The sequence below is a fragment of the Elgaria multicarinata genome, chromosome 3 (assembly GCF_023053635.1).
Source record: "Elgaria multicarinata webbii isolate HBS135686 ecotype San Diego chromosome 3, rElgMul1.1.pri, whole genome shotgun sequence".
Taxonomy (NCBI): domain Eukaryota; kingdom Metazoa; phylum Chordata; class Lepidosauria; order Squamata; family Anguidae; genus Elgaria; species Elgaria multicarinata.
In genome coordinates this window covers 160,645,748-160,670,780 of record NC_086173.1, presented here as the reverse complement: position 1 = coordinate 160,670,780, position 25,033 = coordinate 160,645,748, and the positions used below count along the sequence as shown (strand labels likewise).

At 49.0% G+C, this 25,033-nt stretch overlaps 1 protein-coding gene across 2 annotated transcripts; it reads right to left on the bottom strand.

Annotated features, from left to right (window-relative positions):
- Positions 1-1,516: 1,516 nt before the first annotated feature.
- LOC134396174 (zinc finger protein 572-like) lies at positions 1,517-25,033 on the bottom strand. 2 transcript variants are annotated; one of them, XM_063122576.1, is made up of 6 exons: positions 24,939-25,033; positions 20,361-21,177; positions 17,622-17,742; positions 15,238-16,245; positions 7,646-7,652; positions 1,517-2,196 (listed from the first exon to the last, which is right to left on the bottom strand). In XM_063122576.1, the coding sequence occupies exons 2-6, from the start codon at positions 21,093-21,095 to the stop codon at positions 1,734-1,736; spliced, it is 2,334 nt and encodes a 777-aa protein (XP_062978646.1). In that variant the 5' UTR covers positions 21,096-21,177; positions 24,939-25,033; the 3' UTR covers positions 1,517-1,733. The 2 variants fall into 2 exon arrangements, with proteins under 2 accessions (XP_062978646.1, XP_062978645.1); XM_063122575.1 differs by lacking the exons at positions 1,517-2,196; positions 7,646-7,652; positions 24,939-25,033 and adding an exon at positions 23,113-23,243 and having other exon boundaries at positions 14,829-16,245.

The following is a 25,033-nucleotide window of genomic DNA, read 5'->3' as shown; positions in this document are numbered from 1 at the left end:
GGAGTTGACCATTAACCCACCATTGACTATTGTGTTGTCCAAATGCAGCCAGCGTGTGGTTTCCCCAGGTACATAATGCTTTTGTAAAAAAAAAATGCAAGGACAGCAAATCAGTTCTGTATTGATGTAGTTTGCAGAAGGTGACGATACCCAAATAAAGGGTTGCATCCAGAATTAAGCGGAAGCAACTGTGCTGGTGGAAGTAGACTTCCCTGGTCCATCCTTCCCATGCCAACCCCTCCAGCCCCCTTGAAAATGCTACACAGGGAAGTGGGGAGATTCTGCTGAATGGGATGAATTCTGGTGTGTGCAGAAGGAGGAGCAATCCCCAAAGATCAGGCAGAGGGTCCTTCCTGACTGTTAGAGCAGTATGACAATGTAACCAGTGACCTAGGGAGGTTGTGGGCTCTCCCACACTAGAGGCCTTCAAGAGGCAGCTGGACAGCCTTCTGTCTGGGATGCTTTAGGGTGGATTCCTGCATTGAGCAGGGGGTTGGACTCGATGGCCTTGTAGGCCCCTTCCAACTCTGCTATTCTATGATTCTAAGCAAGAATCCATTCTCTCACGGATGGTCCCTTCCTCTTGCGGAAGGCAGATTCCCTACCCAAAATGTGTAGATTTCAAAAGCAGCCCAAATCCTGTCCCTGTTGGCATTTGAACCGAGTGCTGGAGAAACGACAGACTGACTGGGTTCAGACAACGCAATAAGCAATAGTGGTTTAAATAGTCGAAGGTTGTTTATTTAACCCACCATGAGTTATTGTGTTGTGTGGAGGGAGGTTTTTGTCTGTTTGTTTTTAGCAACAGTTGGTTATTTGGCAGAAATAACCAATGCAAATAACCAGCGCTGTGCAGAGTTGGCTATTTAAACCACCATTGGTTATCGTGTTGTGTGGAGGGCACTGTTGGTTATTTCGCCAGCCACAGAGTCGCAAGGCAAGAGCGGTCAAAGCGGTGCCTGCCACTCTAGTCCGGCCGGCAGGATAGATTTTCGGCAGCAATGGCTGATGGGATACTAGCAGGAGGACTGAGGGGGAGAAGGGGAGTGAGTCATCTCAGCGTGGACTAATAATCAACTCAACGCTGATCCTAATCCACACCAAGGTTGGTTATTATCAAGTCGTGTGGGGAATACCCCGTAGATAAACAGTTGATTATTACCCCACCGTTGACTATCGTGTTTCTGAACGCGGCCTTTGTGTTCCAATAGTGGTTGTTAATCCTCCGAATCTGTTCAGCTTCGATCCCAGGTTTCTCAATGAGGCACTTGTATTGTTACCGGGATGTACGATTGGGTTTAAATTGATCACCTCTGCATTCGCTACGGACTGAACACGTATACTAGGGGTGCAGAAGGTCAAATCCGCCCCTCCAGTGATTCCCAGAAGGCCCCACTTCCTTCCATGGCTCCCCCTTCAATCCTCCCCCCACCACACTCACACATTACTTGGTGGTTTCGACGCTTTTGTGCAGCTTTTCCCCCTCTCTAAAAGGTGGAAATGCCCCCTCCTGAGGTTTAGTTACTGACAGTAAGAGCTTTAAGCTACAATAGGCCGATAATTTTGACCCCGCCCACTTTGCCTTTGGCCCCGCCCACTGCTGGGCTGCGGCCCCCGAGAGCTTCTCCTGCATGGAGGTTCTGCACCCCTGAGCTATGCCATTTCTTTGCCATGCGACCTCCCGAGTGGCCAAGAACAGGGCAGCCGTGACGGCTCAGTGTCTGGGGGAAAGATCATGATTTCTTCTCCGCATGCATTCTTTTATGTGAAGTCAGGTGGTCGCTCCGGCTGAAGCACTTCCCGCACTCCCAGCATTTGTACGGCTTCTCCCCGGTGTGCATTCTCTGATGTATGGTCAGGCGGTAACTCCGGCTGAAATTCTTCCCGCACTCCAAACACTTATAGGGCTTCTCCCCAGTGTGGATTCTCTGATGTGAGGTGAGGTCCGTGCTCTGGCTGAAGCACTTCCCGCACTCGGCGCACGAGTAAGGCTTCTCCCCCGTGTGCGTCCTCTGGTGCAAAGCAAGATGGTCGCTCCGGCTGAAGCTTTTCCCGCACTCGGCGCACCGGTACGGTTTCTCCCCCGTGTGGGTTCTTTTATGGGCCGTGAGGTTGGAAACTTGAATGAAGCTCTTTCCGCACTCCAAACACGTATAGGGCTTCTCCCCGGTGTGGACCCGCTGGTGCGCCTTGAGGCTCGACTTGCAAGTAAAGATTTTGCCGCACACGGGGCACTTATTTAACCGCATTCCCTTCTGTTGGCTTAGGAATTCGTGGAGGCTGCCCACCTGGACACCGACAGACTTATTCCGCCGCTTCTCGTTGGCTTCGAAATTCCTTCCCTGCTGCCAGCCTGGGCCACCTTGATCACCAGCGTTTTTTTCTGCTCCTGGTTGTGGAACTCTTTCTGGAGAAACCACAACAGGTTCCACCCCCATTTCGCAGTTCCACACAGCTTCAGCTGGAATAAAGACGGAAGATTATTATGAGATCAAGGGAATGGGCACCATTTGACAGGGGCAATACAAGCTGACCAATGTTTCTGAGCCCTTAAAGCATCCCGGACAGATGGCTGTCCAGCTACATCTCAAATGCATCTAGTGTGGGAGAGCCCACGACCTCTCTAGGACATTGGTTCCATTGTCGTACTGCTCTAACAGTCAGGACATTTTTCCTGATGTCTAGCCGGAATTGGGCTTCCTGTCACTTGAACCCATGATTCAGTGTCCTGCACTCTGGGATGACTGAGAAGAGATCCTGGCCCTCCTCTGTGTGACAACCTTTCAACTATTTGAAGAGTGCTCTCACGTCTCCCCTCGGTCTTTCTTCTCAGGGCTAAATATGCTCTAAACATGTTCTGGGGACTCTAAGGAGAAAGAAGGCCCTGAGGCCTTTCAAGAGAAAGAATAAACCACATTGGAGGTCGGTTGAGGAAACAGCATCGAAGCATCCAAGGACTAGAGGCCTTCAAGAGGCAGCTGGATAGCCATCTGTCAGGGATACTTTAACGTGGGATTCCTGCATTGAGCAGGGTGTTGGACTCGATGGCTTTAGAGGCCCCTTCAACAGAATAGTTTCTATGATTCTATGAAACAAAGCCCTATGAGGTGAGACTGAAAGAAGTGGGCATGTTTAGCCTGGAGAAGAGAAGACTGAAGGGAGACATGAGAGCACTCTTCAAATGTAGTCTCATGCCTACACTAGAGGCCTTCAAGAGGCAGCTGGACAACTCTCTGTCAGGGATGCTTTAGGGTGGATTCCTGCATTGAGCAGGGGGTTGGACTCGATGGCCTTGTAGGTCCCTTCCAACTCTGCTATTCTATAATTCTATGATTCTAGAGCAGTACGACAATGGACCCAGTGACCTAGGGAGGTTGTGAGCTCTCCCACACTAGAGGCCTTCAAGAGGCAGCTGGACAACCATCTGTCAGGGATGCTTTAGGGTGGATTCCTGCATTGAGGAGGGGGTTGGACTTGATGGCCTTGTAGGCCCCTTCCAACTCTGCTATTCTATGATTCTATGAAATATTTGAAAGGCTGTCACACACAGGAGGGCCAGGATCTCTTCTCAGTCATCCCAGAGTGCCAGACACGGAATAATGGGCTCAAGTGACAGGAAGCTGGATTCTGGTTGGACGTCAGGAAAAACTCCCTAACTGTTAGAGTAGTACGACAATGGAACCAATGACCTAGGGAGGGGGTGGGCTCTCCCACACTAGAGGCCTTCAAGAGGCAGCTGGACAACCATCTGTCAGGGATGCTTTAGGGTGGATTCCTGCATTGAGCAGGGGGTTGGACTCGATGGCCTTATAGGCTCCTTCCCACTCTACTATTCTATGATTCTATGACTCAGGCCCAACGGCGCACTTCCCACCTTACCTAACAAGCCGACCTCCACGCTGCCATCTTCTTGCTTGGTCTCTCTGTGCAGCTGCTTCGGTTCAAGCGCAGACGGAGCCGCAGTAACACTCAGAGTCGCCTCCTCAGATGCCACCTGCAGCAGCGAAGCAGAAGCATTCCGGAGTGGGAAAAGGCAAGCAGGGCTTAATGCTGCTCCCTCCAACACTGGCAGCAACATTGCCTCAAAGGGCCCCCAGTTAAACAATGGGCGAAGCCACGGTTAGGCCGCTAACCTTTAACAGCATTTAACAGCATTTAACAACATACGCTAAGTTCGTTTGTTTTTTAATGGTCCCCAGAACTGTCATTGTTTAAAATGGATACTGTTTCACATTGTTGTTTTCATATTTTTTGATGGTTTTAAATTCGTATACTTTTTAATGTTCACTGTTTTTAACTTTTGTAAACCGCCCAGAGAGCTTCGGCTATGGGGCGGTATATAAATTAAATAAATAAATAAATAACCTTTTTGCAGCAAAGGGTTAGTGAGCGTGTTGAAACCGTGGTTACGAAGCCCCCATGGTTAGGAATGGTTCACACGACACGCTAAGCTGTAATATTTAACTCAATGTGCTTAACCACCGTGGCTTAGCGTGTCATCTGAACAGGGTTTATAAGAGTGTAAGAAGAGTTCTGCTGGATCAGACCAAGGGTCCATCTAGTCCAACACTCTGTTCACACAGTGACCAAGCAGCTGTCGACCAGGAACCCCCAAGCAGGACACGGGTGCAACAGCACCCTCCCACCCATGTTCCCCAGAAACTGGTGCACACAGGCTTACTGCCTCAGATACTGGAGATAGCACACAACCATCAGGGCTAGTAGCCATTGACTACTGGCTGGAGGTAGTACAGAGCCATCAGGACTATGTACATGATGCTTACTCTGTACAGCACCATGTACACTGATGGTGCTATATAAAATAATAATAATAATAATAATAATAATAATAATAATAATAATAATAATAGCCCTTGATAGCCTTCTCCTCCAGGGATTTCTCCAACCCCCTTTTAAAGCCATCCAAATTGGTGGCCATCACGACATCTTTCTGAAGCGAATTCCATAGTTTAACTCTGCGCTGTGTGAAGAAGAACTATGGAACTCACTACCACAAGATGTAGTGGTGGCCACCACTTTGGATGGCTTTGAAAGGAGGTTGGGCACATTCATAGAGGAGAATGCTATCAATGCCATTAGTCCCGATGGCCATATGCTACCTCCAGTATCAGAGGCAGTATGCTGGGGAACATGGCTGACAGGGAGCTGTTGCACCCGTGTCCTGCTTGTGGGTTCCTGGTCAACAGCTGGTTGGCCACCGTGTAAACACAATGCTGGACCAGATGGACCAATGCTGGACCAGATGGACAGCTTTAACTGTTGTGATGAAGAGGAAATTTCACCAGGTTCCCCATATATACAAATGACACCTGCCGAAATTTCCTTTTCAATACAACTGTTAAAGATACAGGAGCCCTGTCCTCCTTTTCATATGGTCACCCTACATCTGTCTTCATGTGCCAGAGGAATCCCCTCCTCTCTTGGAAGCTGTGTTGGAGAGAGAGGCCCACTTTCCATCAGGGATGAGTAACCTCCGGCCCACCGAGTGGGATTGGAATGTGGACAGGGAGACATCTCAGCTGCGAGACAGAAACAGATCTCAACCATCGCCCCCCTGCTGGGATGATGGCGCCTAGCAACAACCTAACGCTGTGGCCTCACCTGGCTGGCTTGTCTCTGGGCCTCCTCGGCCAAGGCTACAGCTTGGGAGCAGGTCTCGGGCCCCCGATCCCTCACCCAGCTCTGGATCTCCGGCGGTAGGATGGCCAGGAACTGCTCCAGGATCAGCAGCTCCAGGATCTGCTCCTTGGAGTGTCTCTCGACCTTCAGCCACTGACGGCAAAGTTCCTGCAACCGGCAGTAAACAGCTCTCGGCTCCTCGGCCTCCTGGTAGCAGAAACACCGGAAGTGCTGCCGGTTTTTCTCTCTCTTCAGGGTGTCCCCCCTCAAGATGGCCGCCTTCACTTTCCCATAATCCTCTCTGTCTCGGGCCTGCAGGTTGCGAAAGGCCTGCTCGGCTTCTCCTCTGAGGGCGGGCAGGAGCCGGGACGCCCACTCTTGCTTGGGCCACCGGCAGGCCTGGGCCACTTGCTCGAAGGAGGCCAGGAAGGCCTTGGCGTCGTCCCACGGGCTGGGCTCTTCCGGCAACGGCGGGATTGCCCAGTGTGGCTGAGGGGACTCTACAGTCTTGAGAAACTCCTGCCACTGGGCTTCCCACTGCTGAAGGGGACCGTCGCTTGGCTCCTGCTTAACTTGTTCTCGTTGTAGCCTTTGTGAGAATCCCCCGTGACTCCCAGCCTGGACGATACCAAGGCCTTTCCCGGTTCCTTCAGATCCCTCTCCAGAAGTGAGGCAAGCGAGGCCTTCCATTTTCATCCTCTGGCAGCCTCGCAGAGATCGCACGCCAGCATAGAAAACTCTAGACTGAACGACAGCAATCCAGGCACGGGCACCGAACCCCTCGCCTGGAAAAAAGAGAGCCAAATGGGAAAGGGGGGGGGGGAACGAACACAAGGGAACTGTCAACACCTAACAAGCTAGCCACCGTTTGCTTTTAGATACTCTGGACATATGTGAAGCACAGTGTTGCATTGAACAACTCACCTAGTCGCCTATGGTGACCAGGAATTTCATGAAGGCGAGCGCACAGAATAGAAAACAAAGGGGTGTTGTCCCTCAACCAGGGATTTAAAGGCCCGCTTCCCCGGCGCATTAATAGCCAATCAAACACACGAGGCTGGAGAACACACTTAATCCGTTTACTTCCGATCCTGAAGTATGGGGGTGCTCTCTGGTTCCACAAGATGGAGGCACCCAGAACAAAGGAATCTCACAGAATATATAGGCCCTGACTACAAGAGGGTGTCAGTCTCTTTCTAACCCTTCTATTGGTCAGTTCTGGATTCGCAAGTTAAGTTACATTCAAGGTGCACAATCTCAACGAGTCATAGGTTACATTCAATGCTCTATTGGTTGAAAGTTTTTCCCTTTGTCTGATGTCCACCATTGAGGAATGTAAATCTGGCATATAGCCATAGGTAGCCACCCTTTGGCAAAGAAGCCATCTTTAACCCTTGGCAAATTACATTCATTAGAGAGATGAAACCTCTCCCTGGGGCTATCAGGAGGAGGCAGGAGGAGGAAAGATGTTTTTTTCCCATTCCTCTTCCAGCAGTCTGCTTGGTTTCTGTGCGGGCTGCAGAGAAAGGGAAGCCATGTTCTCAGCTTTTCCCTCCTCTGCTAGCCTGTTTGGAAAAAGGCATTTTTATTTGTTTTACTTGCCTGCTTAGAGTAGGGTGACCATATGAAAAGGAGGACAGGGCTCCTGTATCTTTAACAGTTGTACTGAAAAGGGAATCTCAGCAGGACTTATTTGTATATATGGAGAACCAGGTGAAATGCCCTTTTCATCACAGCAGTTAAAGCTGCAGGAGCTATACTAGAGTGGCCAGATTTAAAAGAGGGCAGCTTTAACGGTTGTGATGAAGAGGGAATTTATCAGGTGCTGCATGCATACAAAGGACACCTGTTGAATTTCCCTTTTCAATACAACTGTGAAAGATACAGGAGCCCTGTCCTCCTTTTCATATGGTTACCCTAGCTTAGAGGATAGTAACCTGTGTTCCCATGCTTAGCTGCAAAGAAGCAATTTAAGAAAAAAACCAGAATTCATTACTTCGGGCACCTGGGTCCTGTGTAGAATCATAAAACAGTAGAGTTGGAAGGGGTCAATAAGGCCATCAAGTCCAACCCCCTGCTCATTGCAGGAATCTAGGGCGGCACAAGAAGGTTCTAGGATGACTTTGAGCCACTGATTCTCAGCCTGACCTACCTCACAGGGTTGTCATGAGGATAAAACTGGAGAGACGGACCATATAAGCTGTCTGTTCCATGCAAGAGAAAAAAAGAGGTGGGATATAAAAGTAATAATTAAATAAATAAATAAATAAATAGCTGGAAGCTGGATGTAAGACTTTTGGACAGAGATGGAGAATCGTGTTGGTCACAGCAACCCCATAGCAATCCAGTATAACAAAACACCCCAGGTTAAATGGGTGGGAGGAGGCAGCTGGGAATTATAGGACTTTTTTCTGATAGGATTGCACCTCTGGACACATCAGCAGGTCTGTCTCCTACAACCACTAGGCAGTACTGCTACATCTTCCACTGTTCCCAAAGAAACGTCCTTTACCACAGAGGATGGGGAGATCATTTCAGGAGAGCAGATAAGAAAGCCACTGTCGGGTCAACTTTCGACCTGAGAGCTCCCCAAAGACTCTGTTGATCCATTTGGGTTTTTTTTGTCAAGCCTTAACAAGAATTCCAGAGGGGTGGCCAGGCACCTTAAAGATGAACAAATTTCTCAGGGCATACTAAGCTTTCGATGAACAAGGCCCAAATCATCAGGTGCTGCTCCGCTGAAAGATTATGACATAATCAATTTGGGAGAAATTGTGGAGAAAAGAAAGAAAAATGTTACGCACAGCGATTATTTACGTTAAAGCAGGCGTGGGGAATCTGACCCCTGCCGATGTCGTTGGACTCCAGCTCCCATTGTCCCCCAACCAGTGCCCATGCTGGCTGGGGATATTGGTAGCTGTAGTCCAACAACCTCTGGAAGGCCATGCGTTCCTTACCACTGCATTAAAGCTTTGAGGTCACCCAGCCTCCCCCAAGCCTGCAGATGGCGTTGGACTACGACTCCCACCATCCCCAGACCATGCCGACTGGGGATGATGGCAGCTGTCGTCAACCGTATCTGGGTTGGAGAAAGTCAGTTTAGAGAGGTCATGAAAATAATGGCAGGGGCTGTTCACACAATCCTGTCGATCAACATCCTGGCACAGATGAATTCTCTCCCCCCCACCCCACCCCACAGCAAGAGCACCCAGAGGCATTCTTCAAGACTAGGGGGGTCTTCCCCATAAGGCAAATTCTCCTTTCTCCCCCTCCCCCCTCCCTGCAATCCCCCCATTGCAACTTCTGCCCTCTCCCCCTAATGCTCTGCCTAAGGCATAGGCATGCGCAAGGGGTGTGCTGGGTGTGCCCAGGTACACCCTAATGTCTCAAGCAATAACTGCCGAATTGAGGGGGGCCACTGGGATCCAGACGCAGTGGCAATGGCCCTCTGGCTGCCCTCCAGCTGCTCCACCACTGCACTAAAGAACCGCTGGCTCTGAGTAAGTGTCATTGCTCCCGACAGCAGGAATGAAAAGGCCATAGAATCATAGAATAGCAGAGTTGGAAGGGGCCTACAAGGCCATCGAGTCCAACCCCCTGCTCAATGCAGGAATCCGCCCCAAAGCATCCCTGACAGATGCTTGTCCAGCTGCCTCTTGAAGGCCTCTAGTGTTGGAGAAGAGCCCACAACCTCCCTAGGTTCCATTGTCGTACTGCTCTAACAGTCAGGAAGTTTTTCCTGATGTCCAGCTGGATAGGCCAGCGTCACCACAAAGTCCCACCAATACTGGGGCTTGAGGAGCGTCTCCTCATTCCCCGACCCCCAAGCCAAACGCAGGGGAAGGTATCAGTGTCCACAGTGTTTAATAAATAAATGAATAAAAACAACGTCCTTTATGACTGAGTATTCAATAAATGTTCATCTTTAAAAAGAAAAAAAAACCCTGGGTGCACACCCTAATGAAATGTGCTGGAGAAAGAAACTGACGTGTGCTCCAGTTGTTTTGGACTGCAACTCCCAGCATTCCCGATCCTTGGATCTGCGGGCTGGGGAGATGGGAACTGAAGTCCGGAACAATCTGGACAGCGCAGAGGCTGAAAGAAAAGAAATCCGCAGGGAATCCCCAGCCACTTGCCTTCAAGACAAGTGCTGAATGGGCCAGAGCTCATCTGGGACCAGGGTCCAAATGGTGGTGGTGGTGGGGAGAATGGAGGGATGGGGGGGGGTTCCTCTCGCCTCCAATTCCCTGCCCCTCCTGCTGCTGCCCCCCACCCTTGCTGGGAGATGGTCCTCCAGCCCCCTTGCTCGCTCACCTCTCCATGCACCTCCCTGGTCTGCAGCTGCGGAGAAAACCCAAGCACCACCCTTCCCCACCCCCAAAACCCACCCCTCCTTTTCTCCCTTCTCCAGGAAAAGCTGCATTTGCTGCACTTGGGCAGTCTCTTTCCTGCTCCCGCTAGGAAACGAGGCTCTCTATCACCTTAACCCTTTGGGTTTGGTGTGGCGCTACACCAGGATAGCGGGGCCTGGTTTGGGGAGGGAGAAGGAGGAGCTCAAGTTTAAAGCACAGCCGTGGTGTAAGGAAGTTCATTCCCCAGTAGGGTGACCATAGGGAAAGGAGGACAGGGGGTCTCAGCAGGTATTCTTTGCATGCATGCTAGGGTGACCATATGGAAAGGAGGACAGGGAGATCTCAGCAGGTATTATTTGCATGCATGATAGGGTGACCATATGGAAAGGAGGACAGGGGATCTCAGCGGGTATCCTTTGCATGCATGCTAGGGTGACCATATGGAAAGGAGGATAGGGAGATCTCAGCAGGTATCATTTGTCTGCTTGCTAGGGTGACCATATGGAAAAGAGGTCAGGGGATCTCAGCAGGTATCCTTTGCATGCATGCTAGGGTGACCATATGGAAAGGAGGACAGGGGATCTCAGCAGGTATTCTTTGCATGCAGGATAGGGTGACCATATGGAAAAGAGGACAGGGGATCTCAGCAGGTATCCTTTGCATGCAGGATAGGGTGACCATATGGAAAGGAGGACAGGGGATCTCAGCAGGTATCCTTTGCATGCAGGATAGGGTGACCATATGAAAAGGAGGACAGGGGGATCTCAGCAGGTATCATTTGTCTGCTTGCTAGGGTGACCGTATGGAAAGGAGGACAGGGGGTTCTCAGCAGGTAACCTTTGTCTGCATGCTAGGGTGACCATATGGAAAGGAGGACAGGGGGATCTCAGCAGGTATGCATGCTGATATTGATATTCACAATAAAAAATTTAAAAAACCCCAAAGCGTACTACCTCCAGTATCCGAGGCAGTAAGCCTATACATACCAGTTGGAGAACATGGGTGGGAGAGTGCTTTTGCACTGTGTCCTGCTTGGTCCCTGGACGACAGCTAGTGGCCACTGTGTGAACAGAGCGCTGGACTAGATGGACCCATGGTGGTCTAATCCAGTAGGGCTCTTCTTAGGTTCTTATGTACCATTATGACATTTTTGTTGGTTGTAATAAAGGGATTGCTCCACTGTGGATTTTGGAATTTTTCTTATGGGCCAATATACTCTTTCTTCGAGAGTGCCTTGGAGAAAACCAAATCTTGCAGAAGTAAGTACCACTGTGCTCAGTTGGGCTTACCCTCAGGCAAGAGAGCATAGCAGCCTTAAGGTGCAATCCTATGTTTTGGGAAAGAGAAAAGGGCAAAAATTCCCAGGATTCCCCAGATGGCATGGCTGGGGAATGCTGGGAGTTGTAGGACGTTATTCTCACAGGGAATGCTGGGAGTTGTAGGACGTTATTCTCACAGGGAATGCTGGGAGTTGTAGGACTTTTTTCTGACTGGGAAATGCTGGGAGTTATAGGACTTTTTTGCTGTCTAAACATGCATAGGATTGCACCCTTAGTTGTTCAAGAGTAAAACTGAAGATGATTTTACACCCCCTGAAGATGAGACTTTATTTTTTGAGGGTACATTCCCACCAGCCACGATGCTCAGTTCAGCTTTTAGACCTTTTTTTTTTTTTAGAATCTACTATACAACCTAAAATTAATACCTGGCTTTACCAATATAAAAACTGTCACATTTTTATTTATTTATTACATTTATATCCCGCCCTTTTTCCTCCAAGGAACCCAAGGTGACGTACATAATCCTCCTCCTCCTCGTCTCCATTTTATCCTCACAACAACCCTGTGAGGTAGGCTGGACTGAGAGTCTGTGACTGGCCCAAAGTCACCCAGTGGGTTTCCATGGCCGAGTGGGGACTAGAACCCGGATCTCCCGACTCCCAGTCCAACACTTTAGCCACTACATCACACTGGTTCTCCTATACCACTGGCTCTGATCTCTGCTGATCTCTGCCAGAAGGAGCCCATGTGTTTCAATTAAGGCTGGAGACAGATCTGGGTAGTTGGAGAATTGTATATTTTAAAAACTGGGGGACTGAAGAAAAATGTGGTATTTTTTCCTCCCAGCATCCTTAGGTGTAACATGAAACCTACAGAGCACCTAAGTGAGACCACTCTAATTAGCAGTGTAATCCTAGACATGTCTACTCAGAAAGTAAGCCACACTGAGTTCAATGGGTCTTATTCCCAGGACAGTGTGTATGGAATTGCAGACTGTCTGCTACTTCTTCCAACAGTCTGTTTTAAGACTGAACCACGTTAATTCTCATGGCTCTGCAAAGAAGGGGCAAGCATGGAAAAGACCCTGCTTCCACATCAAGACAGCTTTTCTCTCCCGCTATCCCCTTCTCCTGCTTAACATCTAGCCTGATGAAGAATTCTGTAGAACGTGGAAGCCTGCTCACTATTTCATGACAATTTGGTTGGTTCTAATAAAGCAGAGATGCCCAACTGAAGCAACTGGGCATGTTTAGCCTGGAGAAGAGAAGATTGAGGGGAGACATGAGAGCACTCTTCAAATACTTAAAAGGTTGTCACACAGAGGAGGGCCAGGATCTCTTCTCAATCCTCCCAGAGTGCAGGACACGGAATAACGGGCTCAAGTTAAAGGAAGCCAGATTCCGGCTGAACATCAGGAAAAACTTCTTAACTGTTAGAGCAGTGCGACGGTGGAATCAGTTACCTAGGGAGGTTGTGGGCTCTCCCACACTAGAGGCATTCAAGAGGCAGCTGGACAACCATCTGTCAGGGATGCTTTAGGGTTGATTCCTAAAGAAGTCTAATCTGGACCCGGAGGACGTTAACAACTACAGGCCGGTGGCTAATATCCCTTTCCTGGGCAAGGTGCTTGAGCGAGTGGTTGCAGGACAACTCCAGGCACTCTTGAATGAAACGGATTATCTAGATCCATTTCAATCGGGTTTCAGGCCTGGTTTTGGAACGGAAACTGCCTTGGTCGCCCTGTGGGATGACCTCTGTCGGGAGAGGGACAGGGGGAGTATGACCCTGTTGGTTCTCTTTGACCACTCAGTGGCCTTTGATACCATCGGCCATGGTATCCTTCTGGATAGGTTGTCTGAGCTGGGAGTTGGAGGTACTGCGTTGCAGTGGTTCCGCTCCTACTTGGATGGCCGATTCCAGAAGGTGGTGCTGGGGGATTATTGCTCTGTGCCGTGGCTCCTAAGCCATGGGGTTTCGCAGGGCTCTATCTTATCCCCTATGCTGTTTAACATATACATGAAGCCGCTGGGGGAGGTTATCCGGAGATGTGGACTGAGGTGTCATCAATATGCAGATGATGCCCAGCTCTACCTTTCCTTTTCATCAAACCCAGGTGAGGCAGTGACTGTTCTGAACCAGTGCCTGGGCACGGTAATGGACTGGATGAGGGCTAACAAACTGAGACTCAATCCAGACAAGACGGAGGTGCTGTTAGCGGGTGGTTCATCTGTCCGGCGAGGTGATGTTTGCCCTGTCCTGGACGGGGTTGCAATCTCCCTAAAGGATCGAGTCCGTAGTTTGGGGGTGCTCTTGGATCCAGAACTGTCATTTGAGGCACAGGTGAACTCAGTGGCAAAGAGCACCTTTTATCAGCTTAGGCTGATATACCAAGTACGCCCCTGTCTGGACAGAGATAGCCCAGCTACAGTTATCCATGCTCTGATAACCTCTCGTTTGGATTACTGCAATGCGTTATACGTGGGGCTGCCTTTGAAAACAGTCCGGAAGCTTCAGCTGGTACAAAACAGGGCAGCCCGTTTACTAACAGGGACTGGCCGGCGAGATCACATTACGCCAGTCCTTTTACAACTTCATTGGCTGCCAGTCCAGGTCCAGGCTCGATTCAAAGTGCTAGTATTGACATTTAAAGCCCCAAACGGTTTGGGGCCAGGTTATTTGAAGGAACGCCTCCTCCCATATGTACCTGCCCAGACCTTAAGATCATCTACAGGGGCCCTTCTCCATAAGCCCCTGCCTAAGGAAGTGAGGCAGGTGGCTACTAGGAGGAGGGCTTTCTCCGCAGTGGCACCCCGTTTGTGGAATGAGCTCCCCAGAGAGGTCCGCCTGGCGCCTACACTACTCCTTTCGTCGCCAGCTGAAGAACTTTTTATTCTCTCAGTATTTTAACACTTAATTTTAACTTAAATTTAAATTTTACTGTTTTAACTCTGTATTTTAATTTTATATCAATTTTGCTGCGTGGTTTTTATTCTGGTTGTGCTTTTTATATTGTATTTGTGCTTTTAACCTGTTGGTTGTCTTACTATGGTTTTAATTTTTGTGGGAGCTTCGGCTATTGTGTGGTATAGAAATGTAATAAATAAATAAATAAATTGAGCAGGGGGTTGGACTCGATGGCCTTGTAGGCCCCTTCCAACTCTGCTATTCTATGATTCTATGATCCTGCTTGCCCTCCTCTGAACACGCTCCAGCTTGCCTCCTTGAATTGCTTTTATCTATATGCCACCCTGAGATCTTATTGATATAGGGCAGGATATAAACGTTTTAAATAAATAAATAAATAAATAAATAAATAAATAAATAAATAATGTTGAGTGACTTTAGGTTTAGAGAAAATGGAAAACAAAGGGAGGGGCAATGAAATCGAGACTCCTGCAAAAGGGGACTGCTGGCTGGTTGGAACCCTGAACAGGAGCACCGTACACTGCAACATTTTGTTGCAGGTCCACTTGTTTCTCCCCTGTGGATTCGTTCGTGCGAATTTTGAAATGCGCTTTGAGTGGCGACCTTTCCCACACTCCCAATATTTAGACCATTTATTACTTTTTATACACACTATTTACATCAAAAGACAACGATGTTATTCAAAGCACCCCACTAAAATACAATTGAAACCACTGACAAATGCCCCCCCCTCAAAAAAAAAACTTCGGCAGGGAGTTCCAGAGAGAATGAAGTGACTGGTAGAAAAATTCCCCCTCTTTTTTTGCTACCTTCTGCAATTCAGGAGCCAGAAGTAAAAGACCCATCTGTTGACATACATCTTGTCCATGACATCTTACAGGGATGCCGCAAGGCGTGTGTTAGTTCTTAAGACGCCACCAGGCTTTTTGTGGGATTGGCTGAGAAGACTAACACGGCCACCCCTGTGTTAAGCATCGGGGGAGCTTCGTGGGGAAGTTTGCCCTCCGCATGGATTCTCTGATGTAAAGTCAGGTTTGTGCTCTGGCTGAAGCTCTTTCCGCACTCCGGGCAAGTATATGGTTTCTCCCCGGTGTGGATTCTCTTGTGTCTAATAAGGCTTGATTGATCGCGGAAGCTCTTGCTGCAGTCGGAGCATGTGTAGGGCCTCTCCCCAGTGTGCATCCTTTGGTGCGCGCTGAGGCTTCCCCTGTGACTGAAGCTCTTCCCGCACTCCAGGCATTTATACGGCTTCTCCCCCGTGTGGACGCGTTGATGCTGGATAAGGCTTGGCTTGTCCGAGAAGCTCTTGCTACAGTCTGTGCATCGGTGCGGTTTCTCCCCCTTGTGGATCTTCTGGTGCCGGAGGAAGTTCGTGCTCTTGTTGAAGCTCTTTCCGCACTCTGCGCATTGGTACGGCTTCTCCCCCGTGTGGATGATTTGATGGGAGGCCAGGTGGGCGCTCTGGACGAAGCTCTTCCCGCATTCCAAGCACTGGTATGGCTTCTCCCCCGTGTGGATTATCTGGTGTGAAGTGAGGTGCGCGCTCCGGCCGAAGCATTTCCCACATTCCAGGCATTTGTACAGTTTCTCCCCTTTCGGCGTTCTCGGATGTTCGGCAAGACCTGACCGATTGCAAAAGCTCTCGTTGGAGTCGGAGCGCCGATATTGCACCTCGGCTGCCTGGAAGCTCTCCCCGCACTCCAGGTAGACGTACGAGCTCTCCCCGCTTTGGAGCATTTCGTATTCCGTCAGATTTCCACGCTCGCTCAAGCGCTTTCGAAAAACCCCGCTTTCATTTGGTTGCGCCTCACTGTTAATTCCCCAACGGTCGCCGTGGCCTGGGTCCTTTCTCTTTTCTTTCTGGTTTTCTGGCTGCACTGAGATTACTCCAATCTGCAGAGCAACAGATTTGTCCTTCCTCTCCTCCGTGTGGTTTCCCTCAGGCCTCGCTGGTCCATCTCCATGCCAACCTTTCAATTCTCTGTGTTCGTCTTTTTCTGACAAATCTCCGCAGGTTTCTCTGTCATGCTCACTTTTCCACTCATCACCTGTTGGAATGGAAAACAACTCCAGTAAGAACCCAAAGGCAAAATACTTCAAGGTGTTAATTCTTCCTAAATGTAGGTGTGCTTTAATTATTATTATTATTGTTGTAGTTGTTCTTGTTATTATTATCATCTATTTCTCGCTCATGGCATTTTTTCTAAACGGACGTGACAGGCTTTGCCAAGTCATGCTGTCTTTTTTGAATTCAGGAATTTCCTGACAATTGAGCATGCTTTAAGTATGACTGCTTCCTGGACATTGGTGTGGATGTATTTTGGTGGGCTTAGTTTCTGAAGGTTTTCTGTATAGTTTTTTGATGTGATGCCAGTGACTGATGTGACTAACAGAATAATTGTGACCTTTTCCTGTTGCCATAGTTCTTTGACTTCCATGGCCAGTGGTGTATATTTTTCTCTCTTTTCCTCTTCAACAACATTTTTGTCATTCAGTATTGCTATGTCGATGAGGTATGTGTGTTTTTATTTTTTGTCTATGACCGTTATGTCTGGTCAGTTGTAAGGTATTGTTTTGTCAGTATGAATTGTTATTGTTGTTATTGTTGTTGTTATTATTATTATTATTTGCATTTATATACTGTCTCATAGCTGAAGCTCTCTGGGTGGTTTCCAAAGATTAAAACATGGACCATTAAAAGCAAGTATACAAAATTTAACAGCATAAAAAGCATAAAAACAGATTATGTATAATATCTATCTATGCTGGCTCAATTAAAAAGGCAACATACGCTGTTAAATGCCTGGGAGAAGAGAAAAGTCTTGACCTGGCGCTGAAAAAATAATAGTGGCCCCGTTCAGAAGACACCTTAAACCATGGCTTTAACCATGGTGATTAAATTAGAAAGTCAGGCCGTGTTCAGAAGACACCTTAAACCATGGCTTTAACCATGGTGAATAAAGCAAAAAGCCTCAGTTACTGTGGTTAAAGCCATGGTTTAAGGTGTCTTCTGAACAGGGCCAATGTTGGTGCCAGGCAAGCCTCGTCAGGGAGATCATTCCACAATTGGGGGGGCCACCAGTGAAAAGGCCCTCTCCCTTGCCCTCCCTTTAAACAGGGCCTGGCATCAGGGGATTGGCATGGCCGGGCACCTGCCAAGGGCCCACCCTGTGGCAGGTGCCCACTGACAAGCGCCCCCTGGAGCCTGCTTGTTCCCTTGCCTCTCGTTCTAGCCCACACAACAGTGGTGGTGAGAAGACTCCTTAGGGCCAGAAATTCCCTACCCACACCTTTGCTTAGATCATCAGCGGTTCCAGTGATTCTATGGGAGAGCAGCCCTTGAACACCTTGTGAAAAAGAGAAAGATAAACGCCATTCGGAGCAACGCAGAACTCAAGGCGAAAAAGACACAACCTCTTCTTACCCAGTAGGACGGCAACCCCGTCATCCTTTTCCTGTTTGGTCTCTATGCACAGCTGCCTCTGCTGGACGTCAGCTGGAGCGTGGCCTGCTCCCGAGGAATTCACCGCCTCCTCCGATGGGACCTGTAAAAAGCAGAGAGGGATTCCTTAGAATACTGCGTGCAGTTCTGGTCACCACACCTAAAAAAAGGAAGAAAAAAGACAGAGCTGGAAAAAGTGCAGAAAAGGGCAACTAGAATTATTAAGGGGCTGGAGCATCTCCCCTATGAGGGAAGGTTACATCAACTGGGATTGTTTAGCTTGGAAAAAAAGGAGGCTGAGGGGAGACAAGATAGAGGTGTACAAAATTATGCCTGGTGTGGAGAATGTGGACAGGGAGACATTTTTCTCCCTCAAAATACTAGAACCCGGGGTCATCTTCTAGCTTCCTCCGGAAACACACCAGGGAGGGAGCCAGTCTAGCTTCCCTGGGAAAGGAGTTCTTGAACCCCGGGGCAGCCACCGAGAAGGCCCTCATATCACATCAAGAGAGGTGTCTGTGGGTTCACACTGAAGACCCTAAAATACACTTTACTACAGGGCCTGCAGCTTAGCCCAGCCCACACGTCACCCCAATTTGCAGTCTCTTCGGATTCCTCCATGGGGCAGGGCTTAGGTACTAAGCCCCGCCCCTGGTGTAATCTCTTCAGAGGGCCTCTATCTGGCGGTTTCTCTGATCTGGGATTGGACACAGCAGCAGGGGATACCTAGAGATGTGAAGGTCTTGGGGGGAAATGGAAAAATTTGAGGAGGAGTGAACCCCTTCTCCCCCCCAAAAAAAAATTGGGGGGGGGGAGAAATGAACAGCTTTAGATTATGGAGTATTTTCTTTTAGAATTTAGGTTGTGGCATTGATATGTTGTCACCCAGCCTTTATTCCTCGCAAAATGACTTCTAACAACTACCCTATTTCTTCGATTCTAAGACGCACTTTTTTCCCATATAAACATCTCTAAAAATGGGGTGCGTCTTAGAATCGCGGGTGTGTCTTAGGTTTTTTTTTTCTGTTGGTGGTACTGAAAGTAGTGTACGTCTTACAATCGATGGTGTCTTACAATCGAAGAAATATGGTATGTAATCTATATATATAAAACGCTTACCGTTTTGCCACGCCCACTTTGCCTTCAGGAATTCTAGAATGGCTTCCGCTACGCCCAATGGCATCAGCCGGCTCACTGATCTCATACCTAAGGCAACAGCTCCGAATAACTTTCCTAACCTTTTCCCGGATTTGCTTCCTGAAGAAGACCTCTTAGTCTGGTGCAACGCTTACACAGCTCTCGAAAACGGGAGGAAAATCCCTCCCGCTAACTCCTCACCGTCTTCGTGATCTTCGATCACCATTTCCTCGCTTTCCCTGGGCTCCTCCGGTTTCTCTGCGTTGCCCTCTTTTATCGGATCGGTCCGATCCGGTGCTTTGAGTGCGAGCAACAGTTCGGCCTCCCCTCAGTGCCGTCGGGTCCTCCTGGCCTCCCCACAGTCACCAAGGGGGCAGCGCCACGGTCCGGAGCATGAGCGAGACACGGCCGGGGCCCTTGGTGGCCGGGTGGGTGGCCGCTTGCCTGCTGTGAGCCCAGGCCCCGGCCTAATCTCATGCGAGCTGGGCAGGAACCCCGGGGAGAGGGGGACACCTGCTCCGCCTCCCCCTCGACCTCCCTGCCCCCCAGGTCTGCCAGACGGCGCTGTATCGGCGGCCTCCAAGCAGCCCGCGCCCCCCTCCAGCCCTTCTGTCTCTCAGCCGCTTAATGTCTCCACGACTGAGCTGAAGTGAGTCATGACTCACTCGAGTCCCATTCATTTCAGTGGGTCTACTCTAAGTAGAGCTTAGATTGGATTTCGCTCAGGGACTGCATATGCAACAGTAACAACATGTAATGTCTTTAATTAATAAACTTTAAGATACGCTACAACGGTGTATGTTACGCGGAGTACAGCTAGTAAAAAAAAAAATCTAGAAAGACTGGAGATGTAAAATGTCTGGAAATTTCCCGCATGCTTACTCCTTCCATTCCTTATTTCTATTCCAAAACTAAGTATTGCTTATTTTTTATATTTATTTCCATTTTTTTTTTTGAGGGGGAAAAACAGGTTTTTTCCTCCATGGCTTCAACATTTCCAGACATTTTACATCTCTAAGGATAGCCCTGCTGGCGCGCCACAGCAACAACAGCAGGGATGCAGGGCATCCTGGACGTTGGTTCCCCGTCTAAAGAAGAGGGGCCACACACCTAGGGTGACCCTATGGAAAGGAGGACCAGGCTCCTGTATCTTTAACAGTTGTACTGAAAAGGGAATTTCAACAGGTGTTATTTGGATGCATGCAGCACCTGGTGAAATTCCCTCTTCATCACAACAAATAAAGCTGCAGGAGCCCTGCCCTCTTGATCAGACACAAAAGAGGGCAGGGCTCCTGCAACTTTAACTGTTGGGCTGAAGAGGGAATTTCACCAGGTGCTGCATGCATCCAAATAACACCTGCTGAAATTCCCTTTTCTGTGCAACCGTTAAAGATACAGGAGCCCAGTCCTCCTTTCCATAGGGTCACCCTACACACACCACCATTGGGTCCAAAGTCTTCGACTTCCAAATTGTACCACTTTACCAGGCCTTTAGGTCTCACCTACAGAACTGGGATCATAACATGGGAGAAACTTGACCGACTGCAAGCCACCGCCGAGAAGAACGCAGCCCATTATCCTCACCTGGTTTTCCTGCCTCTCGGCCTCTCGCTGCCTCAGCAGGAAGTCCTCGGCCAGGGCCACCGCCTGGGAGCAGGTCTCTGGGCCGCATTCCCTGACCCACCTCTGGATCTCCGGGGGCAGGATGGTCAGGAACTGCTCTAGGATCAGCAGCTCCAAGATCTGCTCCTTTGTGTATGTCTCGGCCTTCAGCCACCGTCGGCAAAGCTCTTGGAGCCGGCTGTAAGCCCCCCTCGGCCCCTCGGCCTCCTGGTAGCGGAAACGACGGAAGCGCTGGCGCTGCTCCTCCCTCCTCAAGGCGTCGCCTCGCAAGATGGCCGCCTTCACGCTCCCATAATCCTCTCTGTCTTTGGCCTCCAGGCCGATAAAGGCCTGCTCGGCCTCTCCACTCAAAGCCGGCAGGAGACGGCCTACCCACTCTTCCTTGGGCCACCGGCAGGCCTCGGCCACTTGCTCGAAGGAGGCCAGGAAGGCCTTGGCGTCCTCCCAAGGCTCCTCTGGCAACCTAGGACTGCCCCAGCCTGAGTGAGGGGATTCCACCGTCTTCAGGAATTCCTGCCATTGGGTTTCCCACTGCTGCAGGGAACCCTCATCTGGTTCCTGCTTAACCTCTTCCCCTGGTCTCATTTGCAGGAATTCCCCAACAGTCCCGGCCTGGAGAAAAGGAGGGTCTTTTCTTGTTCCCTGAGATAACTCCTCTGGTATATGGCCCACAGGACCTGGTTCCGTCTTCTTCATTCCTCGGTCAACCTAACGACAGTGTTGCGCTACTGAAAATTCTAGAATCGACTGCAGTGACCTAAGCTGTCATGCTGAGCTTCTGCCGAGGGAACCGAGAGAGAAACAAGAGAAAAGGCTCCTGAGTTCACCTCATACGATATCATCATAACCATTTGTTTCTGGAAAAACCTTCTAGAAACGTTTCCGGGGGAAACCTTCTAGAAACGTTTCCGGAAAAACCTTCTAGAAACGTTCCCGGAAAAACTTCTAGAAACATTTCCGGAGAAACCTTCTAGAACCGTTTCCGGGAAAACCTTCTACAAACATTTCTGGAAAAACCGTCTACAAACATTTCCAGAAAATCTTCTTTAAAAAACTGCTTCAAACATTCCTCACAGGATTTGGTTTCCAAATCTCATTTCTTCACGCATTCATTTATTACATTTCTATACCACCCAATAGCAAGAAGTCTCTGGGCAGCTGACAAAGATTAAAACCCTAAAAATACAATATAGTGATGTGATAAACCATTTACATATAAAAATAGAAAACAATTGTAGGTAATTGATAATAAAAATCCCAGGACCTGTTAACATTTTTATCATATACTGTCAAAGGCCTGGGACTAAAGACTTGACCATATACTGGAAAGTTAAAAACGTTGGTGCCAGGCAGACCTCACTGGGGATGTTCCACAATAGGGGGGGGGGGGGGGGCTACCACAAAAAAGGCCCTCTCCTGTGTTGTCATCCTCTGAACTTATCTCAGATGAGTCCCTTGGAGGAAGGCCTCTTATGTCCCCTCTTATCTGGACATACTCTAATATGTCAATGTCCTTCTTAAAACATGAAGCCCAGAGCTTGCGACCAGAATATCTAAAGGGCACGTCTACTCCTGTATATATCTGCTTGGATCCTTAGGTCATTTTCAGGGAGACTCCTCCGGGTGCCCCCAGCATAGGAAGCTAGGAGGGTGGCTACAAGGGAGAAGGCCTTTCCGGTGATGGCCCCCAGTTATGGTATAAGCTCCCCAAAGTGGTTTGCCTGGTGCCTACGCTGTTATCTATATGGCACCAGGCAAAGACCCACCAACCTTGCAACTTTTCAGACACCTAGTTCTAAATATGGTTGTTTTATTGATTCGTGTGCTGTTTATTGTTTTGCATTATATTTTATTCTTTAAAATATTTGTACCTTATTTTATATATATATTAACTGTTATAGGGCTCTTTCTCTCCCCTCTCCTCCTTTGTCTTGCTGTTCCCCCCTCCCTCCCGTTCTCTACCCTCACCATACTTTTAGCTCACTTTTGACTAACCCCCCACCCCCACGGCATCCATTATGTAACTAGCCACATCCTCCATGGAAGCCATTTTGTGGTGGTGCCCACAGCAGTTTCTCAAATTCCCAAATGTGTCCTCCATAAAGTTTGGGAACCCCTGAGCTACAACACCCCTGACAAACAGCCTTCTGGATTCCAGCGAATGAGAACCCATCACCTCCCAAGGAGTCAAGCCTAGGGTGACCCTATGAAAAGGAGGACAGGGCTCCTGTGTCTTTAACAGTTGCGTAGAAAAGGGAATTTCAGCAGGTGTCATTTGTAGGCATGCAGCACCTGGTGAAATTCCCTCTTCATCACAACAGTGAAAGCTGCAGGAGCCCTGCCCTCTTTTGTAACTGGTCATGCTAGCTATACTCCTGCAGCTTTTACTGTTGTGATGAAAAGGGCATTTCACCCGGTGCTGCATGCATACAAAGGACACCTGCTGAAATTCCCTTTTCTATGCAACTGTTAAGGATACAGGAGCCCAGTCCTCCTTTCCACAGGGTCACCCTAGTCAAGCCGCTCTTAGCATCCATCTCTACATTTTCACAGTGTTTTCACACTTTCTCTTATTTAAGATGGATACAATCCTCTCCACCCACAAGTCATCCATTAGGAGGTGTTCAGGAGGGGTGAGAAGGAACTACCGATAGATCTCTGGATGATTTGCAGTAGATCCGCAAGGATTTCTGACTCCCAAATGTTTACATACTTTTTCCAACCAGCATTCCCAGGAAAGTCATCTTGTCCTCCGTACACAGTCATAATATACACTATGGAATGATGGTCCCACACTGCATTTTTGTACAGTGACAGCCAATTTCTTTCAGTGCGAGCGATTCACCAATACGGTTCTATTAAATAAACACAGAGGCCCAGGGTTGCACTGCAGTACTTTCCCTCTGCCTGCAAATCTTAGAAAAGCCTTCGCCAACACGGAACCCCACAGAAGCTGTGGGTTGTCCCCTCTGCCAGTATGGGCAACAGTCAGGGACGATAAGACCATAAGAAGAGCCCTGCTGGATCAGACCAAGGGTCCATCTAGTCCAGCACTCTGTTCGCACAGCCATCAGCCAGGGACCAACAAAGCAGGACATGGTGCAACAGCACCCTCCCGCCCATGTTCCCCAGCACCTGGTGCACACAGGCTTACTGCCTCGAATACTGGAGATAGCACACAACCATCAGGGCTAGTAGCCATGGATACCCTTCTCCTCCATGAATTTGTCCAACCCCCTTTTTAAACCACCCAAATTGGTGGCTGTCACTACATCTTCTGGCAGCGAGTTCCATAGTTTAACTTTGCGCATTGCGAAAAAGAAGTCCGTCCTTTGACCTGCCCTGGATCTCCCACCAATCAGCTTCATCGGATGACTCCTTTGGGTTCTAGTATTTTGAGAGGGGGGGGGGAAATGTCTCCCTCTCCACATTCTCCACACCAGGCATAATTTTATACACCTCTGTCATGTCTCCCCTCAGCCTCCATTTTTCCAAGCTAAACAATCCCAGTTGGTGTAACCTTCCCTCATAGAGGAGATGCTCCAGCCCCTTCATCATTCTACCTTTTCTGCACTTTTCCCAGCTCTATAATATCCTTTTTTAGGTGTGAGGACCAGAACGTTACACAGTATTCTAAGTGTGGTCGCACCATAGATTTGTATGAGGGCAGTACGACACTGGCCTTTTTATTCTCAATTCCTTTTCTTATAATGCCTAAGAGTTGTAGTAGAAAACAACCGAAGGGACCCAGTTTGGGAAAGCCTGGCGTAGAAGAGCCTGGAGAAGAGAAGATTGAGGGGAGACATGGGAGCACTCTTCCAATACTTGAAAGGTTGTCACACAGAGGAGGGCCAGGATCTCTTCTCGATCCTCCCAGAGTGCAGGACACGGAATAACGGGCTCAAGTTACAGGAAGCCAGATTCCGGCTGGACATCAGGAAAAGCTTCCTGACTGTTAGAGCAGTTCGACAATGGAATCAGTTACCTAGGGAGGTTGTGGGCTCTCCCACACTAGAGGCAGCTGGACAACCACCTGTCAGGGATGCTTTAGGGTGGATTCCTGCATTGAGCAGGGGGTTGGACTCCATGGCCTTGCAGACCCCTTCCAACTCCGCTATTCTATGATTCTATGATTCTAAGATGCTGTCAGGCTTTCCCCCAACGCATCCCATTTCTTTGGAGCACATTAAGCATGCAATCCTATGCATGTTAAGACAGAAAAAAAGTCCTACAATGAAAGTTTAGACGGGGAAAAAAATCCTACAAGTTCCAGCATTCCCCAGCCAGCTATGTGCCGGGAGTTGAAGGGCTTTTTCCCTCTATGTCTAAACTTTCATCGCAGGACTTTTTTATTTATGCATAGGGTTGCACCTTAAGGGAAGCAAACTCCCCCCCTCCCTTTCTCGCTTCTGGCCCAGGCGAGCTTTTTCTCAGCTCGTTTTTCCTGGCTTCTGCTACCCATGTCTTCTTCTTTCCTCCCTGGAAAAGCAACATTCCTCATTGCATCCCCGCTTCCCTCCCACCCCCCTTCAAACTCACCCAGATCTCTCCAGCTTCTTCCTCAATATAGATTAGAGAACCCACTACTTGGACAATATTTTTCCCCACCCGCTTTCTCCAATTCCCTGTGCATT

Bases quoted from the DNA above. Each gene is read 5' to 3' on its own strand.
- LOC134396174 (XM_063122576.1), bottom strand. From the start codon at position 21,095: ATGAAGAAGACGGAACCAGGTCCTGTGGGCCATATACCAGAGGAGTTA. The intron at 17,743-20,360 runs GTGAGGATAATG...TGCTTTTTACAG, and splicing joins CCGAGAGGCAGGAAAACCAG to GTCCCATCGGAGGAGGCGGT. The intron at 16,246-17,621 runs GTAAGAAGAGGT...CCATTCCAACAG, and splicing joins CGGGGTTGCCGTCCTACTGG to GTGATGAGTGGAAAAGTGAG.